At 36.4% G+C, this 15,010-nt stretch overlaps 1 protein-coding gene across 1 annotated transcript in view; it reads left to right on the top strand.

Moving 5' to 3' along the window:
- The window catches only part of POF1B (POF1B actin binding protein), a 93,772-nt gene extending 79,990 nt beyond the window's left edge, over positions 1 to 13,782 (top strand). Inside the window, exons 16-17 of the mRNA XM_081809324.1 lie at positions 9,476 to 9,590; positions 11,780 to 13,782. Of these exons, the coding sequence (XP_081665450.1) occupies positions 9,476 to 9,590; positions 11,780 to 11,785 (121 nt within the window). The 3' untranslated portion in view covers positions 11,786 to 13,782. The remainder of the gene's footprint in view (positions 1 to 9,475; positions 9,591 to 11,779) is intronic.
- The last annotated feature ends 1,228 nt before the right edge of the window (positions 13,783 to 15,010 follow it).

Genomic DNA, 15,010 nt, shown 5'->3' on the forward strand with positions numbered 1-15,010 from the left:
TGGCCTGTAGTTTTCCTTTCTGTGGTGTCTTTGGTTTTGGTGTCAGAGCAATGTTGGTCTCATAAAAAGTATTTGGAAGCTTTTCTTCCTCTTTTTTGGGGAATAATTTGAGGGTAATAGGTATTAATACTTCTTTTTCAAATTTAAATTCAATTTAGTTAACATATAATGTATTGTTAGTTTCAAGGGTAGAATCTAGTGATTCATCAATTGCATATAACACCCAGTGCTCATTATATTAAGTGACCTACTTAATGCCCATCACCCAATTACACCATCCCCCAACCCACCTCCCTTCCAGCAACCCTCAGTTTGTTCCCTATAGTTAAGAGTCTCTTATGGGTTTCCTCTCTCTCTGTTTTTATCTTATTTTATTTTTCCTTCCATTCCCCTATGTTCATCTGTTTTGTTTCTTAAATTCCACAATGAGTTAAATCATACGGTATTTGTCTTTCTTTGACTGACTTATTTCACTTACCATAATACATTCTAGTTCCATCCAAATCATTACAAATGGCAAGATTTCATTCTTTTTGATGGTTGAGTGTATATATAGATAGATAGATAGATAGATAGATAGATAGATAGATATAGATATAGAAATAGATATAGATATATAGATATATAGATTTATCTCCATCCCACATCTTTTGATCCATTCATCTGTTGATGGACATCTGGGCTATTTCCATAGTTTGGCTATTGTGGACATTGCTGGTATAAACATTGGGATGTATGTGCCCCTTCAAATCACTGTTTGTATCCTTTGGGTAAATACCTAGGAGTGCAATTGCTGGGTCATAGGGTAGCTCTATTTTTAACTTTTTGAGGAACCTCTGTGCTGTTTTCCAGAGTGGCTGCACCAGTTAGCGTTTCCACCAGCATCATGGGAGTGTTTCCTTTTCTCTGCATCCTTGCGAACATCTGTTGTTTCCTGAGTTGTTAATTTTAGCCATTCTGACCAGTGTGAGATGGTATCTCATTGTGATTTTGATTTGTATTTCCCTGATGCTGAGTGATGTTGAGCATTTTTTCATGTGTCAGCCATTTGCATGTCTTCTTTGGAGAAATGTCTGTTCATGTCTTCCGCCCATTTCTTGACTGGATTTTTTGTTTTTTGGGTGTTGAGTTTGATATGTTCTTTATAGATTTTGGATACTAGCTCTTTATCTGATATTTCATTTGTGAATATCTTCTCCCATTCAGTAGGTTGCCTTTTAGTTTTGTTGATTGTTTCCTTTGCTCTACAAAAGCTTTTTACCCTGACAAAGTCCAAATAATTGATTTTTCCTTGGTTGTGCTTGCCTCTGGAGACATGTCTAGCAAGAAGTTCCTGTGGCTGAGGTCAAGGGGGTTGCTGCCTCTGTTCTCCTCTAGGATTTTGAAAGACTCCTGTCTCACATTAAGGTCTCTCAACCGTTTTGAGTTTATTTTTCTGTATGGTGTAAGAAAGTGGTCCAGTTTCACTCTTCTGAATGTGGCTGTCCATTTTCCCAACACCATTTGTTGAAGACTGTCTTTTTTTTTCCATTGGATATTCTTTTCTGCTTTGTTGAAGATTAATTGACCATAGACTTGAGGGTCCATTTCTGGGTTCTCTATTCTGTTCCACTAAACCATGTGTCTGTTTTTGTGCCAGTACCATACTGTCTTCATGATTACAGCTTTGAAATACAGCTTGAAGTCTGGAATTGTCATGCCTCCAGCTTTGGTTTTCTTTTTCAACATTTCTTTGGTTATTCAGGTTTTTTTCTGCTTCCATACAAATTTTAGAATTGTTTGTTCCAGCTTTGTGAAAAATGCTGGTGGTATTTTGATAGAGATTGCATTGAATGTGCAGATTGCTTTGCGTAGCATAGACATTTTAACAATATTTGTTTTTCTAATCCATAAACATGGAATATTTTTCCATTTCTGGGTCTTCTTCAATTTCTTTCATAAGTGCTCTACAGTTTTCAGAGTACAGATCTTTACCTTGTTGGGTAGGTTTATTCCTAGGTATCTTATGGTTTGTGGTGTAATTGTAAATGGGATCGATTCCTTGATTTCTCCTTCTTCTGCTTCATTGTTAGTGTATAGAAATGCAACAGACTTCTGTGCTTTAATTCTATATCTTGTGACTTTGCTGAATTCTTTTATCAGTTCTAGAAATTTTGGGGTGGAATCTTTTGGGTTTTCTACATAGAGTAGCATGTCGTCTGCAAAGAATGAAAGTTTGACTTCTTCTTTGCTGATTTGGATGCCTTTTATTTCTTTTTGCTGTCTGATGGTTGAGGCTAGGACTTCCAGTACTATGTTAAACAACAGTGGTGAGAGTGGACATCCCTGTCCTGTTCCTGACCTTAGGGGAAAAGCTATCAGTTTTTCCCTGTTGAGGATGATATTTACTGTGGGTCTTTCATATATGACCTTTATGATATTGAGGTATGTTCCCTCTATCCCTACATTGAGGTGTGTTCCCTCTATCCCTACATTATTATCAAGAATGGATGCTGTATGTTGTCAAATGCTTTTTCTATATATATCGAAAGGTCATATGGTTCTTGTCCTTTCTTTTATTAATGTGATGTATCACACTGATTGATTTGTGGATGTTGAACCATCCCTGCAGCCCAGGAATAAATCCCACTTGGTTGTGGTAAGTAATCCTTTTAATGTACTATTGGATCCTATTAGCTAGTACCTTGGTGAGAATTTTTGCTTCCAGTTTCATCAGGGATATTGGTCTGTAATTCTCCTTTTTGGTGGGGTTTTTGTCTCTTGGGATGAAGGTAATGCTGGCTTCATGGAATGAGTTTGGAAGTTTTCCTTCCAGTTCTATTTTTTGGAACAGTTTCAGAAGAATAGATATTAATTCTTCTTTAAATGTTAGTACAATTCTCCTGGGAAGCCATCTGGCCCTGGGCTCTTGTTTGTTGGGAGATTTTTGATTACTGCTTCAATTTCTTTGCTGATTATGGGTCTGTTCAGGTTTTCTATTTCTTCCTGTTTCAGTTTTGGTAGTTTATGTTTTTAGGATTTATCGGTTTCTTCCAGACTGCCTAATTTTTTGGCACATGATTTTTCATAATATTCTCTTATAATTAGTTGTATTTCTTTAGTGTTGTTTGTGATCTTTCCTTTTTCATTCATGATTTTATTTATTTGGGTCTTTTCTTTTTGATAAGTCTGTCTAGGGGTTTATTAACTTTGTTAATTCTTTCAAAGTACCAGCTCCTAGTTTCATTGATTTGTTATACTGGTTTTTTGATGTCTATATCATTCATTTCTGCTCTAATTATTATTTCTCTTGTCCTGATGGATTTTGGCTTTATTTGCTGTTCTTTTTCCTGTTCCTTTAGGTGCAAGGTTAGGTGGTGTATTTGAGACTTTTATTGCTTCTTGAGGTAGGCCTGTATTGTTATATACTTCCCTCTGAGGGCCTCCTTTGCTACATACCAAAGGTTTTGAACTGTCATGTTTTCATTTTCATTTGCTCTGAAGTATTTTTTAATTCTTCTTTAATTTCCTGTTGACCCATTCATTCTTTAGTAGGATGTTCTTCAACCTCCATGTATTTGTGGTCCTTCCAAACTTTTTCTTTTGGTTGACTTCAAGTTTCATAGCACAGTGGTCTGAAAATATCCATGGTATGCTCTCAGTCTTTTTGTGCCAGTTGAGTCCTGACTTGTGACCCAGTATGTGATCTATTCTGGATAATGTTCCATGTGCACTCAAGAAGAATGTGTATTCTGCTGCTTTATGATGAAATGCTCTGAATATATTTGTTAAGTCCATCTGTTCCAGTGTGTCATTCAAAGCCCTTGTTTCCTTGTTGATCTTCTGCTTAGATGATCTGTCCATTGCTTTGAGTGGGGTGTTAAAGTCCCCTACTCTTATTGTATTATTATCAATGAGTTTCTTTAGTTTTGTTATTAATTGGTTTATTATTTGACTGCTACCAAGTTAGAGCATAAATATTTACAATTGTTAGATCTTCTTGTTAGATAGGCCCTTTTATTATGATATAGTGACCTTTTTCATCTCTCATTACAGTCTTTGATTTAAAATCTATGGCTACCTCGGGCGCCTGGGTGGCTCAGTTGGTTGGGCGACTGCCTTCGGCTCAGGTCATGATCCTGGAGTCCCGGGATCGAGTCCCGCATTGGGCTCCCTGCTCGGCGGGGAGTCTGCTTCTCCCTCTGACCCTCCCCACTCTCATGTGCTCTCTCTCTCTCTCTCTCTCATTCTCTCTCTCAAATAAATAAATAAATAATCTTTAAAAAAAAATAAAAAAAATAAAATCTATGGCTACCTCAGCTTTCTTTTGATGTCCATTAGCATGATAAATGGTTCTCCACCCCCTTACTTTCAATCTGGAGGTGTCTTGAGTCTAAAATGAGTCTCTTGAGAGTAACATATTGATGGGTCTTGGTTTTTTATCCATTCTGTAACCCTATGTCTTTTACTGGAGCACTTAGTCCATTTACATTCACAGTCATTATTGAAAGATATGAATTTAGTACTATTGTATTACCTATAAAGTTGCTGTTTCTGTAAATTGTCTCTCTTCCTTTAGTGTTTGTTACTCTTGGTCTCTCTTTCTGCTGAAAGGGTTCCCTTTAATATTTCTTGCAGGGCTGGTTTAGTGTTCATGAATTCCTTTCATTTTTGTCTTGGAAACTCTTTATCTCTCCTTCTATTCTGAATGATAGCCTTGTTGGATAAAGTATTCTTGGCTGCATATTTTTCCAATTTAGGATGTTGAGTATATCATGCCAATCTTTTCTGGCCTGCCAGATCTCTGTGGACAGATCTGCTGCCAGCCTTATGTGTCTACCCTTATAGGTTAAGGACCTATTTTCCCCAACTGCTTTCTGAATTTTCTCTTTATCTTTGCAATTTGCAAGTTTCACTATAATATGTCATGATGTTGACCTATTTTTGTTGATTTTGAGGGGAGTTCTGTGCCTCTTGGAGTTGAAAGCCTGTTTCCTTACCCACGTTAAGGAAGTTCTCAGGTATAATTTGTTCAAATCAACCTGCTGACCCTTTTTCCCACTTTTCTACTGAGACTCCTTTAATATTGATATTATTTCACTTTATGGAATTACTGAGTTTCCTAAGTCTATGTTCATGATCTAATAATTTTCTTTCCCTCTTCTTTTCAGCTTCATTATATTCCATAACTTTATCTTCCATATCACTGATTTTTATGGCCTCCACTTGGGACTGCATCTTGGTTATAGCTTTTTTAATTTTGGCTTTACTAGATTTAAGTTCTTTTATCTCTACAATAAGGGATTCTCTAGTGTCTTCTATGCTTTTCTCAAGCCCAGCTAGTATCTGTATAATTGTTTTAAATTCTAACCCAAACATCCTACTTATATCTGTACTCATTAAATAACTGGCTGTGAGTAATACCTTTTGTTCTATCTTTTGGGGTGAATTTCTCCATATTGTCATTTTGTCCAGAAAAGAAAAGAAGAAAGAAAAAGAAAACAACAACAAAACAAACAAACAGAACTAGCTCCTGGGTGTGTTTTGGTCTGCTTGTTAAAAGAAACTTGGTCCGAAAATAAGAAAAAAAAAAAATATATATATATATATAAAATACAGTGAGAGGGAACAAAAACTAAAAATATATATAAAAAAATATATATGGACAAAATTTAAAAAGAATTTTTAAAAAATTGAAAAAATAAGAAAATAGCTTAAAAAATTATAATAAAAACTAAAGAATAAAAGTACAAAGGATACTAGATACTATTTTCTTTAGTAAATTTGGTGTGAGTTGTTTGCGCTGGTCTTCTGGGAGAGGGGACTTTTGCGGTGATTCTCAGGTGGACTTGCTCTAGTGGAAATGCACCTCCAGTGCCCAGGGAGGCAGGGCTTGTTGTGAGCAGCTCTGGACTCCACTAGGTGGTGCTGTTTTGCTCTGTGCCGTCTTCCAGCACTGATCTGCAGGATGAGTATTGCTGTGCCCTGCTCTCTGGCCCGAGCTGAAAATTCGCACCCCCCACTCTTCAGTGAGCCCTCACAAAAGAGCAATCACTCTTGTCTCCCCAGTTCCCATCAGAGCTCTGTTCACCCTGCCTGTGTTGAGCTTTTTATCTCAGGCACGGGACTGAGTTTCAAAACTCCAAATTTTAGGGACTCCCACAGTGAAGACCAGCACTACTCCTCCCAGGGAGTGTCTCCAGGTGCATCTGCCTTTTGTTGGACACCTCTCAGGAAAGCAGTCGCTGGAATGTGTGGTGGTTCGAAGTTTATGGCAACACAGAGCAGAAAGCTGGCACCTAGACTCACTGTTCTCAGCCAGCTTCCATGCTCCTTTGCCTGGGAACAGGCCAGCACTTAGGCACCACCCATTCTTCTTGCAACCCAGGGGAATCTTCGGACCATGCTGTCACACCTGGGATTCTGCCCTGCTTCACTGCCTTTAAGCCCAGCATGTCCCCCACTGTAGCAGACTTCTAAAAGTTCCAATTTTGTGATCCACTGCTTATAATACTTTGTGGTAGCCTCCTTAAGCAGGCTCCCTCCCCTCTGGCCATAGCCTCAGCTATATCACACCTGATTCAAATCTCTGCACCTCCTACCTTCCAAATGGTGGTTGCTTTTCTACTCAAAGATTTGCAGTATTTGTTTTCTCAGGCCTCCAATTGATTTGTCCCATGTTCAGAATGATTTGATAACTATCTAGTTGTATTCAAGGGATGAAACAAATTTAGGGTCCCCCTACTCCTCCACCATCTTAACTCCTCTCTGTAATTCTTTTTAACTGGTAGAATTCGCCTATGAATCCGTCTGGTCCTAGACTTTTTTTTTTTTTCAGAATGGGAGAATTTATTTGCAAATGACATATTTGATAAAGGGTTAGTATCCAAAATCTATAAAGAACTTATTAAACTCAACACCCAAAAAACAAATAATCCAGTTAAAAAATGGGCAGAAGACATGAATTGAATTTTTTCCAAAGAAGACAAACAGATGGCTAACAGACACATGAAAAGAGGCTCAACATCACTCATTATCAGGGAACTACAAATTAAAACTACAACAAGATATCACTTCACACCTGTCAGAATGGCTAAAATTAACAACTAGACTTTTATTTATTTATTTATTTTAGAAAGGGAGAGAGAGACGGAGAGAGGGATAGGGACTGGCAGAGAGAGAGGGAGAGAGAGAATCTTTTTTTTATTATTATATTATGCTAATCACCATACATTCCATCATTAGTTTTTGATGTAGTGTTCCATGATTCATTGCTTGTATATAACCCCCTGTGCTCCATGCAGTATGTGCCCTCCTTAATACCCATCACCAGGCTAAACCATCCTCCCACCCCTCCCCTCTAGAACCCTCAGTTTGTTTTTCAGAGTCCATCGTCTTTCATGGTTCATCTCCCCCTCTGATTTCCCCCCCTTCATTCTTCCCCTCCTGCTATCTTCTTCTTCTTCTTTTTTTTTAAACATATAATGTATTATTTGTTTCAGAGGTACAGGTCTGTGATTCAACAGTTTTGCACAATTCACAGCGCTCACCATAGCACATAACCTCCCCAATGTCTATCACCCAGCCACCCCATCCCTCCCACCCCCACCACTCCAGCAACCCTCAGTTTGTTTCCTGAGATTAAGAATTCCTCATATCAGTGAGGTCATATGATACATGTCTTTCTCTGATTGACTTATTTTGTTCAGCATAACACGAGAGAGAGAATCTTTAAGCAGGCTCCATACCCAGTGCAGAACCCGATGTGGGGCTCAATCTCACAACCCTGAGATCATGACCTGAGCCGAGATCATGACCTGAGCCGAAATCAAAAGTCAGATGCTTAACTGACTGAGCCACCCAGGCACCCCCTAGACTTTATTTTTTGATAGTTTTTGGACAACTCATTCAATTTTGTTACTAGTAATCAGTCTGCTCAGATTTTATATTTCTTCTTCATTCAGTTTTGGAAGATTGTATGTTTCTAGGTATTTTTCCTTTTCTTCCAGGTTGTCCAACTTTTTGGCATATAATTTTTTACTGTATTCTCTTATAATGCTTTCTATTTTTGTGGTGTCAGTTGTTACTTCTTTTTTTCTGATTTTATTTATTTGGGTCCTTTCTCTTTGCCTCTGTTTTTCTTCATCATTCTTTTTCTTGAGTTTCCCTGAGCTTCTTGGATCTGTGTGTTTAGAGTTTTCATCAAATCTGGAAACAATTTGGGCATTATTTCTTCAATTATTTTTTTGTCTCCTGCCAGTCATGTAGGACTTCAATTACACATATGTGAGGGCAACTAATATTTCCCATAGGTAACTCATACTCCGTACATTTTTCCAGTTTTTTTTTCCTCTTGTGTTTTATTTTGGATAATTTCTCTTCATGTCTTCAAATTCAGTAATATTTTCTTCTTCAGGGCCTATTCTAATGTTAATCCCATACAGTGTAATTTTCATCTTCAGAAGTCCAGTGTAGATCTTTATATCCTCCATTGTTCTCATCACATTCATGCTTTCCTATTCTTGAGTATCCATTAAAAAAAATATTTTTAATAGATGAAACCATGACTACTTATTTCTTTTATCTGTCATTTCTTGTTCTTTTTCTACTAATTTGTTTTTCTCCTCATTATTAGTCATATCTACCTGCTCCCATACCTACTAATTTTTGTATTGAATGCCATGTATTGTAATTTTACACACTTGAATTCTGGATTTTTTATTTCACTGCAAGTGTTCTGTGGTTTTATTCTGAGATGGAATTAGCTGGATACAGTTCAATATTTTCAAGTCTTGCTTTTAAACTGTTAAAACCTGCAGTCTAGGACTAATGTTATCCCAACACTAACACAATATTCTTCTGCAGTTTCTTCCTGATGCCCTTGCATTAAGAGGTCTTTCCACTCTGGTTAGTGGAACACAAGCTATTCCCTTCATTATGTGAACTCCAGGGATTTCCAGGCTGCTCCTTTCCAGTGCTTCTTTCCCCAGCTTCAGTAGTTTTTCCACATGCCTACACTAATCAGTACTTCCAAAGACTTGTAGAGAGTCCTCTACAGGTCTTTTGACTCTTATTTATGTAGTTCTCTTCTGTCTGGTATTCTGCCCCATACCAGCTGCTTTGGCATACCTTTACTTGAAATTCTGTCACTTCAACTTTGTGACTGAAGGGATTTATTTGGCTCCACTTTCCGTATCCTGTGAGCAAGAAAATCTCCAAGTAGTGAGCTAGGCACTTGTAGGGCTCATGTCATTTGGTTCCCTTCTCTAAGATCATTGTCCTGTGCTGCCAGTGGTCCATCATTGCAGAAGCAGAGGTACTTCCTTCTTACTCTTTTGAAAATAATAGTAGTAAGGCTTTGTAGATATTCTCTTTTTAGAGTTAAAAGTCATTAAGAGCCAACTTAACATAATAAGGAGAATCAAACTAGGAGTGACTAAAAAGGAATGAGAGTCATTTTCTCGTGCAGGTGGTAAATTAACTTTTTTCTGTATAGGTACAGGACACAATATCCAATCCTAGGCCTCCTTTATGATGACTATGAATATATACCACCAGATAGTGACACACAGACTATTATGATTGAGAAAACAGAAGACAAATGGACTTGTGTAAGTTCCCTTGTGTATTTCTAATCCTATTAAGAATAGAAATTTATATATATTCTATATATAACAGCCTTCAAAAATTGTGGTAAAATATCAAAGTGAACTAAAATCTTCCAGTTCGTTTTTTCTCTTAAAGATTTCCCCATGTTTTCCTTACTGATTTATAGTATGAATTAAGAAACTTTAGAATGATTCAAACACAGGTAATATAATTGTTTTTGAACTAATTTTATTCAAATTTTTGGGAAAAAAAACACCCTAATTTTTTCTAAAGCAAGTAGAAAATGTCATAGACAATTATGAAGAAGAATGGTGTATGGAGAAGAGGCATGTTTTAATAGAATTTGTCTTTTAGTCTTGAATGTGGTCTTATTACTATAGATAGAAATTTTTCAGTATTTTGAAAGCAAGGAGGTCTGTCTTACTCAATAGATTTTAAGATCCTCCAGCCTTAAATCCCACAATTATAGTGAGGCTGATGAAGAATACTTTATAGGTCATGTACTCTAATATCTACCTTCTATAACATCCTCCAAGATGACCAAGTGACATGGACCTTAGCATCTTTTTAAGTAGGCCAATACATTGCTAAGTGATGCTGATTACTAAAACCCTCTTCTTTTAAAGGACTCAGTGCTACTTTAGTAAAACTTTTACTTATTGTTCTGTTAACCTTTAAAGAGTGAACATCAAATAAGGGATATATTCACCTTAGTGCAGTGGCTCTCTATCAGGGGCAATTTTGCCCCCCTAGGGGACATTTAGCAATGTTTGGAGACATTTTTAGTTTTCACAACTGGGGGATGGGTATTATTGGCATCTGGTGGCTAAAAGCCAGGGATGCTGCTAAAGATCATATAATGACTAGGACAGTCTCCCACAACAAAGAATTGTCCAGCCCAAAATGTTAATACTGCTGAGGTTTGAGAAACCCTAACATGACAGAATCACCTTGGAGTCTTTTCTTCCTAATTGTATACTCCTACACTACTGCCAAGAGGTTCTAACTGTAAACCATTGATAATGACGGGAATGTATGATATCCCTCAAGAGCAATGGACATAAATAATGTTGGGAATGACAGCTCTAAACCACACAGAATCTGACTTTAACACTGAAAATGACAGCCTTTGTTATGTTAAAAACTGCTTAAGTACTAAAAGCAGGTAAAAATAATCTATGGTTATTAAAATCAGTAAGGTTATCCTTGAAGGCAGCTACTGATTGGAAGGGAGCATAAGGAGGGCTACCAGGATACTAATGTATTGTTACTTGATCTGGGTAATGGTTGCATATGTGTGTTTAGTTTGGGAAAATTCATATTGTTGTATACTTATATGTGTACTTTTTCTATAGGTTTATTATACTTCAATAAGTTTTAAAATGCCTAAGTATACCATGAGGAGCAATAAATACACAAATGTCAATTGTTCTGCAGAACCTTTTGAAAAATTTTTAAAATAGCAGATTTATAGTTAATAAAAGACTGCAGACATTGTTATTACTGTAGATGTATAGTTAATAAAATTAAATCACATGTGCATCAATATGACTTGCCAAATAAAGGGTCTACAGAATAGTAGTCATTATTTCTCTCTCCATTAAAATTGTGCAGCAATAAACATCAAATTTGATATCTGGAGGGGACTAGAGGAAGTTCAAAATATATTTTAGTAAGTTCACAAATTATAGATCTCTCTTAACAGATATGTTTAGACATATTTAGCCTCTAAATAAGATACCAAGGAAGAAATCTACTCAATCCTCCCTTCAGTAATTGAAACATACCTTGACTAAAGTCAGATAAACCATTGTTTCACTGAATGTACATATAAAAAGTTACCACAAAAGTGCAGTACATTTCCTTTGGTTTTATGTATATCAATTTAAATCATTTTCCATAACTGGGTATATACAATAAGAATATCTTAAATGAGGGGCGCCTGGGTGGCTCAGTCGTTAAGTGTCTGCCTTCGGCTCAGGTCATGATCCCAGGGTCCTGGGATCGAGCCCCGCATGGAGCTCCCTGCTCAGCGGGAAGCCTGCTTCTCCCTCTCCCACTCCCCCGCTTGTGTTCCCTCTCTCGCTGTGTCTGTCTGTCAAATAAATAAATAAAATCTTTAAAAAAAAAAAGAATATCTTAAATGAATTATGAACCAGTTGTAAATTAACTTTTTTTTTTCCTTTTCTAGCCATGAATGGATCTCCAACTCAAAGGAGTTTTTTGTGCGTCTACATTAGTATTTTGTTATTTTCCATAACTAAAGGCCAATCAAAATTTTGAACCATGCTACTACCAGTGAATCTAATGGAATGAATTAGTTCTGCAGATGACTGTTTCTCCAGCCACTAATGAGACTTTTCTATCACATTTTTGTATTCAATAGCAACACCCTGCTTGTTTAAATTTCAATTCTAGACACTGTAGAACATAATGCACTGGTTTTCAATACAGTACTTCCTAGACACTGAATTAATTTGTTGGGGTAGAGATTTTACAAGTTATTCCATTAGAAGATTTTCTGTGATATTAGATGTGCAATTCATCTACAAAAGTAAATACTGTTTTTTAACCAAAAAAAGAGGAAAAACTATTGAATTTTTAAAATCGTTTACTACATTGTATATACAGCATATATTTGCTTTTTCCACATTAAACTCTGTGACTAAAAGATGCTCTATTACATGCTATTTATACCTTTCGGAGACATAACTAAATCAAAGGTGATGGTTAATTTCATTTATCAGGGAAGTAGGAAAATATCTTTTAAAATAACTAAATCCACTAAATTACACATTATACTATTATGGTTCTAAGAACATATCAGTGGCTTGGCTTGACAAATCTGTTCTTTAAAAGCATATCATCCTCAAATAAGTCCACCCACTTCCTTAAAAATATGTAATACTATATTGTAGGAGTGTAGAAGGAAGGCGGGCTTTTTACTAGAAGTATACAACATGTAACATTGAATTGTTACATTAAGGCTTTGGGAATAAAAAGAGCAAGAACAAATACTTGATACCTGTATCTTATTTGGGAAAAAAAGATTTTATAGTATTTAATGCACTTAGAAGTTGATTAATTGGGTTCTAATGACTTTGCAAAGTGAACAAAAATATTTTCCAACTACATTAGTAGATAAGAATGAAATTTCTTAATTCCAACCCCATGGTTAAAGTTAAGAATTGGTGAAAATTAAAATGTTTGCATTTGACAAAGTATAGATTAAGGCAATAAATATATTTGGGTTACATGTGAATGAGGTTTTGCACTGAAATATCTCTGCAAATACCTATATAGTATTGTCATGCCTTATCATTATATTCTAATAATGATTCATTATACTAAGAAACTATTAAGATAGGAACAGATGAGGCATTATACTAAATCAAGCCATAAATGAGGAGATAAATGCTTTTAATATTCTTATATAAATATTCAAATAGGTCTTGATATGAAGCTAAGAGCCTTATTTTATTATCTTAATACTTTGACTAAAATGTTAAGCTCTATAATTGGATTAATATAATTCCAATTTTATCAATATTTTGTGATAGAAAATGTTAATATTCTTCATGAGTTATATAGTCCTTATATTTTTTCCCTTGGTGTAGGAACAACAGGGCAGTTTCTCCCCTGCTAACTACAAATGTAACAAAATTATGCCACATTATCTACCCATTACATATGATATAAATGTAAGTTTTTAGAAGCCTGATAGAAAATTGCTGCCATAACTGAAAATTATGAGACTGACACGCTGCCCACTGTGCCAAGAGGGCCGCTTGCCATAACTGAAAATTAGAACAAGTGTGATTTTCCCAAAATGTTCTTAAATAAAAATAACAATGTCCAAAATTTGGGGCAGTTAAAAAATTAACAGTTCAGGTAATTGATTCATGCATAATGAATGGGTGTTGTAACAAGGTGCTCATTAGACTTAACAAACTTAAATGTATGTATTCCTTTTCCAATGTGTGGTTAAAATCAATAGAAATAGTAGTGATTTTTTTTCCTCTCACAAGTTTCACACAGCTTATCTTTGAAAATTGCAAAGATACTGTCAGGTGAGAAATGCCTGTTTATCTAATTTCTGTTCCAGTATGTTTTGCTTTAGATATTAAATAAAATGGAGACTATGTAATTACATGAAAGGTAATTTAAGTGTCTAAATAAAATATGTGAAGGGATGCTTGGATGGCTCAGTTGGTTAAGTGTCTACCTTCAGCTCAGGTCATGATCCCAGGGTCCTGGGATCGAGCCCTCTGTCGGGCTCCTCGCTCAGCAGGGGAGTCCGCTTCTCCCACTCCTTCTCACTCTATCCGTGCTCCTGTGCTCTCTCTCTCTCACTCACTTTCTTAAATACATACATACATACATACATAAAATATGTGAAGTATCTGTATGGTCTTTGTGGAAGTCCTAGTAGGAAACATGTATTTTTAGCTTAGCTGTTTATTTTCATGAGGAAGTTATTATCATGTTAATGTTTATGTTAGAATTACCAAGCACCACTCTAAAATTTTTAAAAATACCTGATGTGGACTACTAGAGACAACACTGTAACATAGATTGACCTCTGGCTGATGTAGGTTTCTGCTTTAAATGAGAATTTCTTTGCTTACAAACCTAGTCTTCCAAGTTCCATAACTCATTGTTTTAAATGTGGTTCCATGAATCATTCTTCCCACCCTTGTAATGAATGGTGCTTTAGCTATAATACATTCTCTTAACACAAACAACACAAAAGGAACAAAATAAGCCTTTAAAAACTTCATCTCACAACCCAATCTTCAAGCAGACTCCGTGCTGAGCACCGAGCCTGACTCAGGGCTGATCTCACAACTCATGAGATCATGACCTGAGCCAAAACCTAAGAATCTGAGGCTCAACTGACCGAGCCACCCAGGTGCCCCCCTAGACCCAATAAAAGAAAGAAAATCCATCTATTTTTCTCCAGCTACACTGTAACTATGAACAACTGGAATAACCTCTTCACATGGCTCTGTTTCCTACAGCTTCTCTGCAATGCATTCCTCACATAGCCTCCAGAGTGATCTTCAAAATGTAAATTGTATATTACTCCCTTCCTTAAAATCCTCTAATGGTTTCCCATTTCAAATTCTCACAGGTCTCATCTCTTATCAGTCAGGCTCCCTCACCATGGTCCTGCCAAAGCTTGTTCCATCTCAGGTTATTTGTATTTGCATGCTTCTCTGCCTTGAATGCTCTTCCACAAGATCTTCATATGACTGGTTCTTTCTTGTCACTCATGTCACCCATGTCTTCAGTACGGATTGCCTCTATCCACTTAGCCATAGCTTTCTGTTAAAGCAAACTTGCCAAAGCATACCAGAATTACATTGAGGGATTTTGTCTAACATACTATTAATCCTATGGTGGTAACACATGGGCGCTT

This window comes from Leptonychotes weddellii, chromosome X (genome assembly GCF_054177405.1).
Source record: "Leptonychotes weddellii isolate Sample4059 chromosome X, ASM5417740v2, whole genome shotgun sequence".
Classification (NCBI taxonomy): Eukaryota; Metazoa; Chordata; class Mammalia; order Carnivora; family Phocidae; genus Leptonychotes; species Leptonychotes weddellii.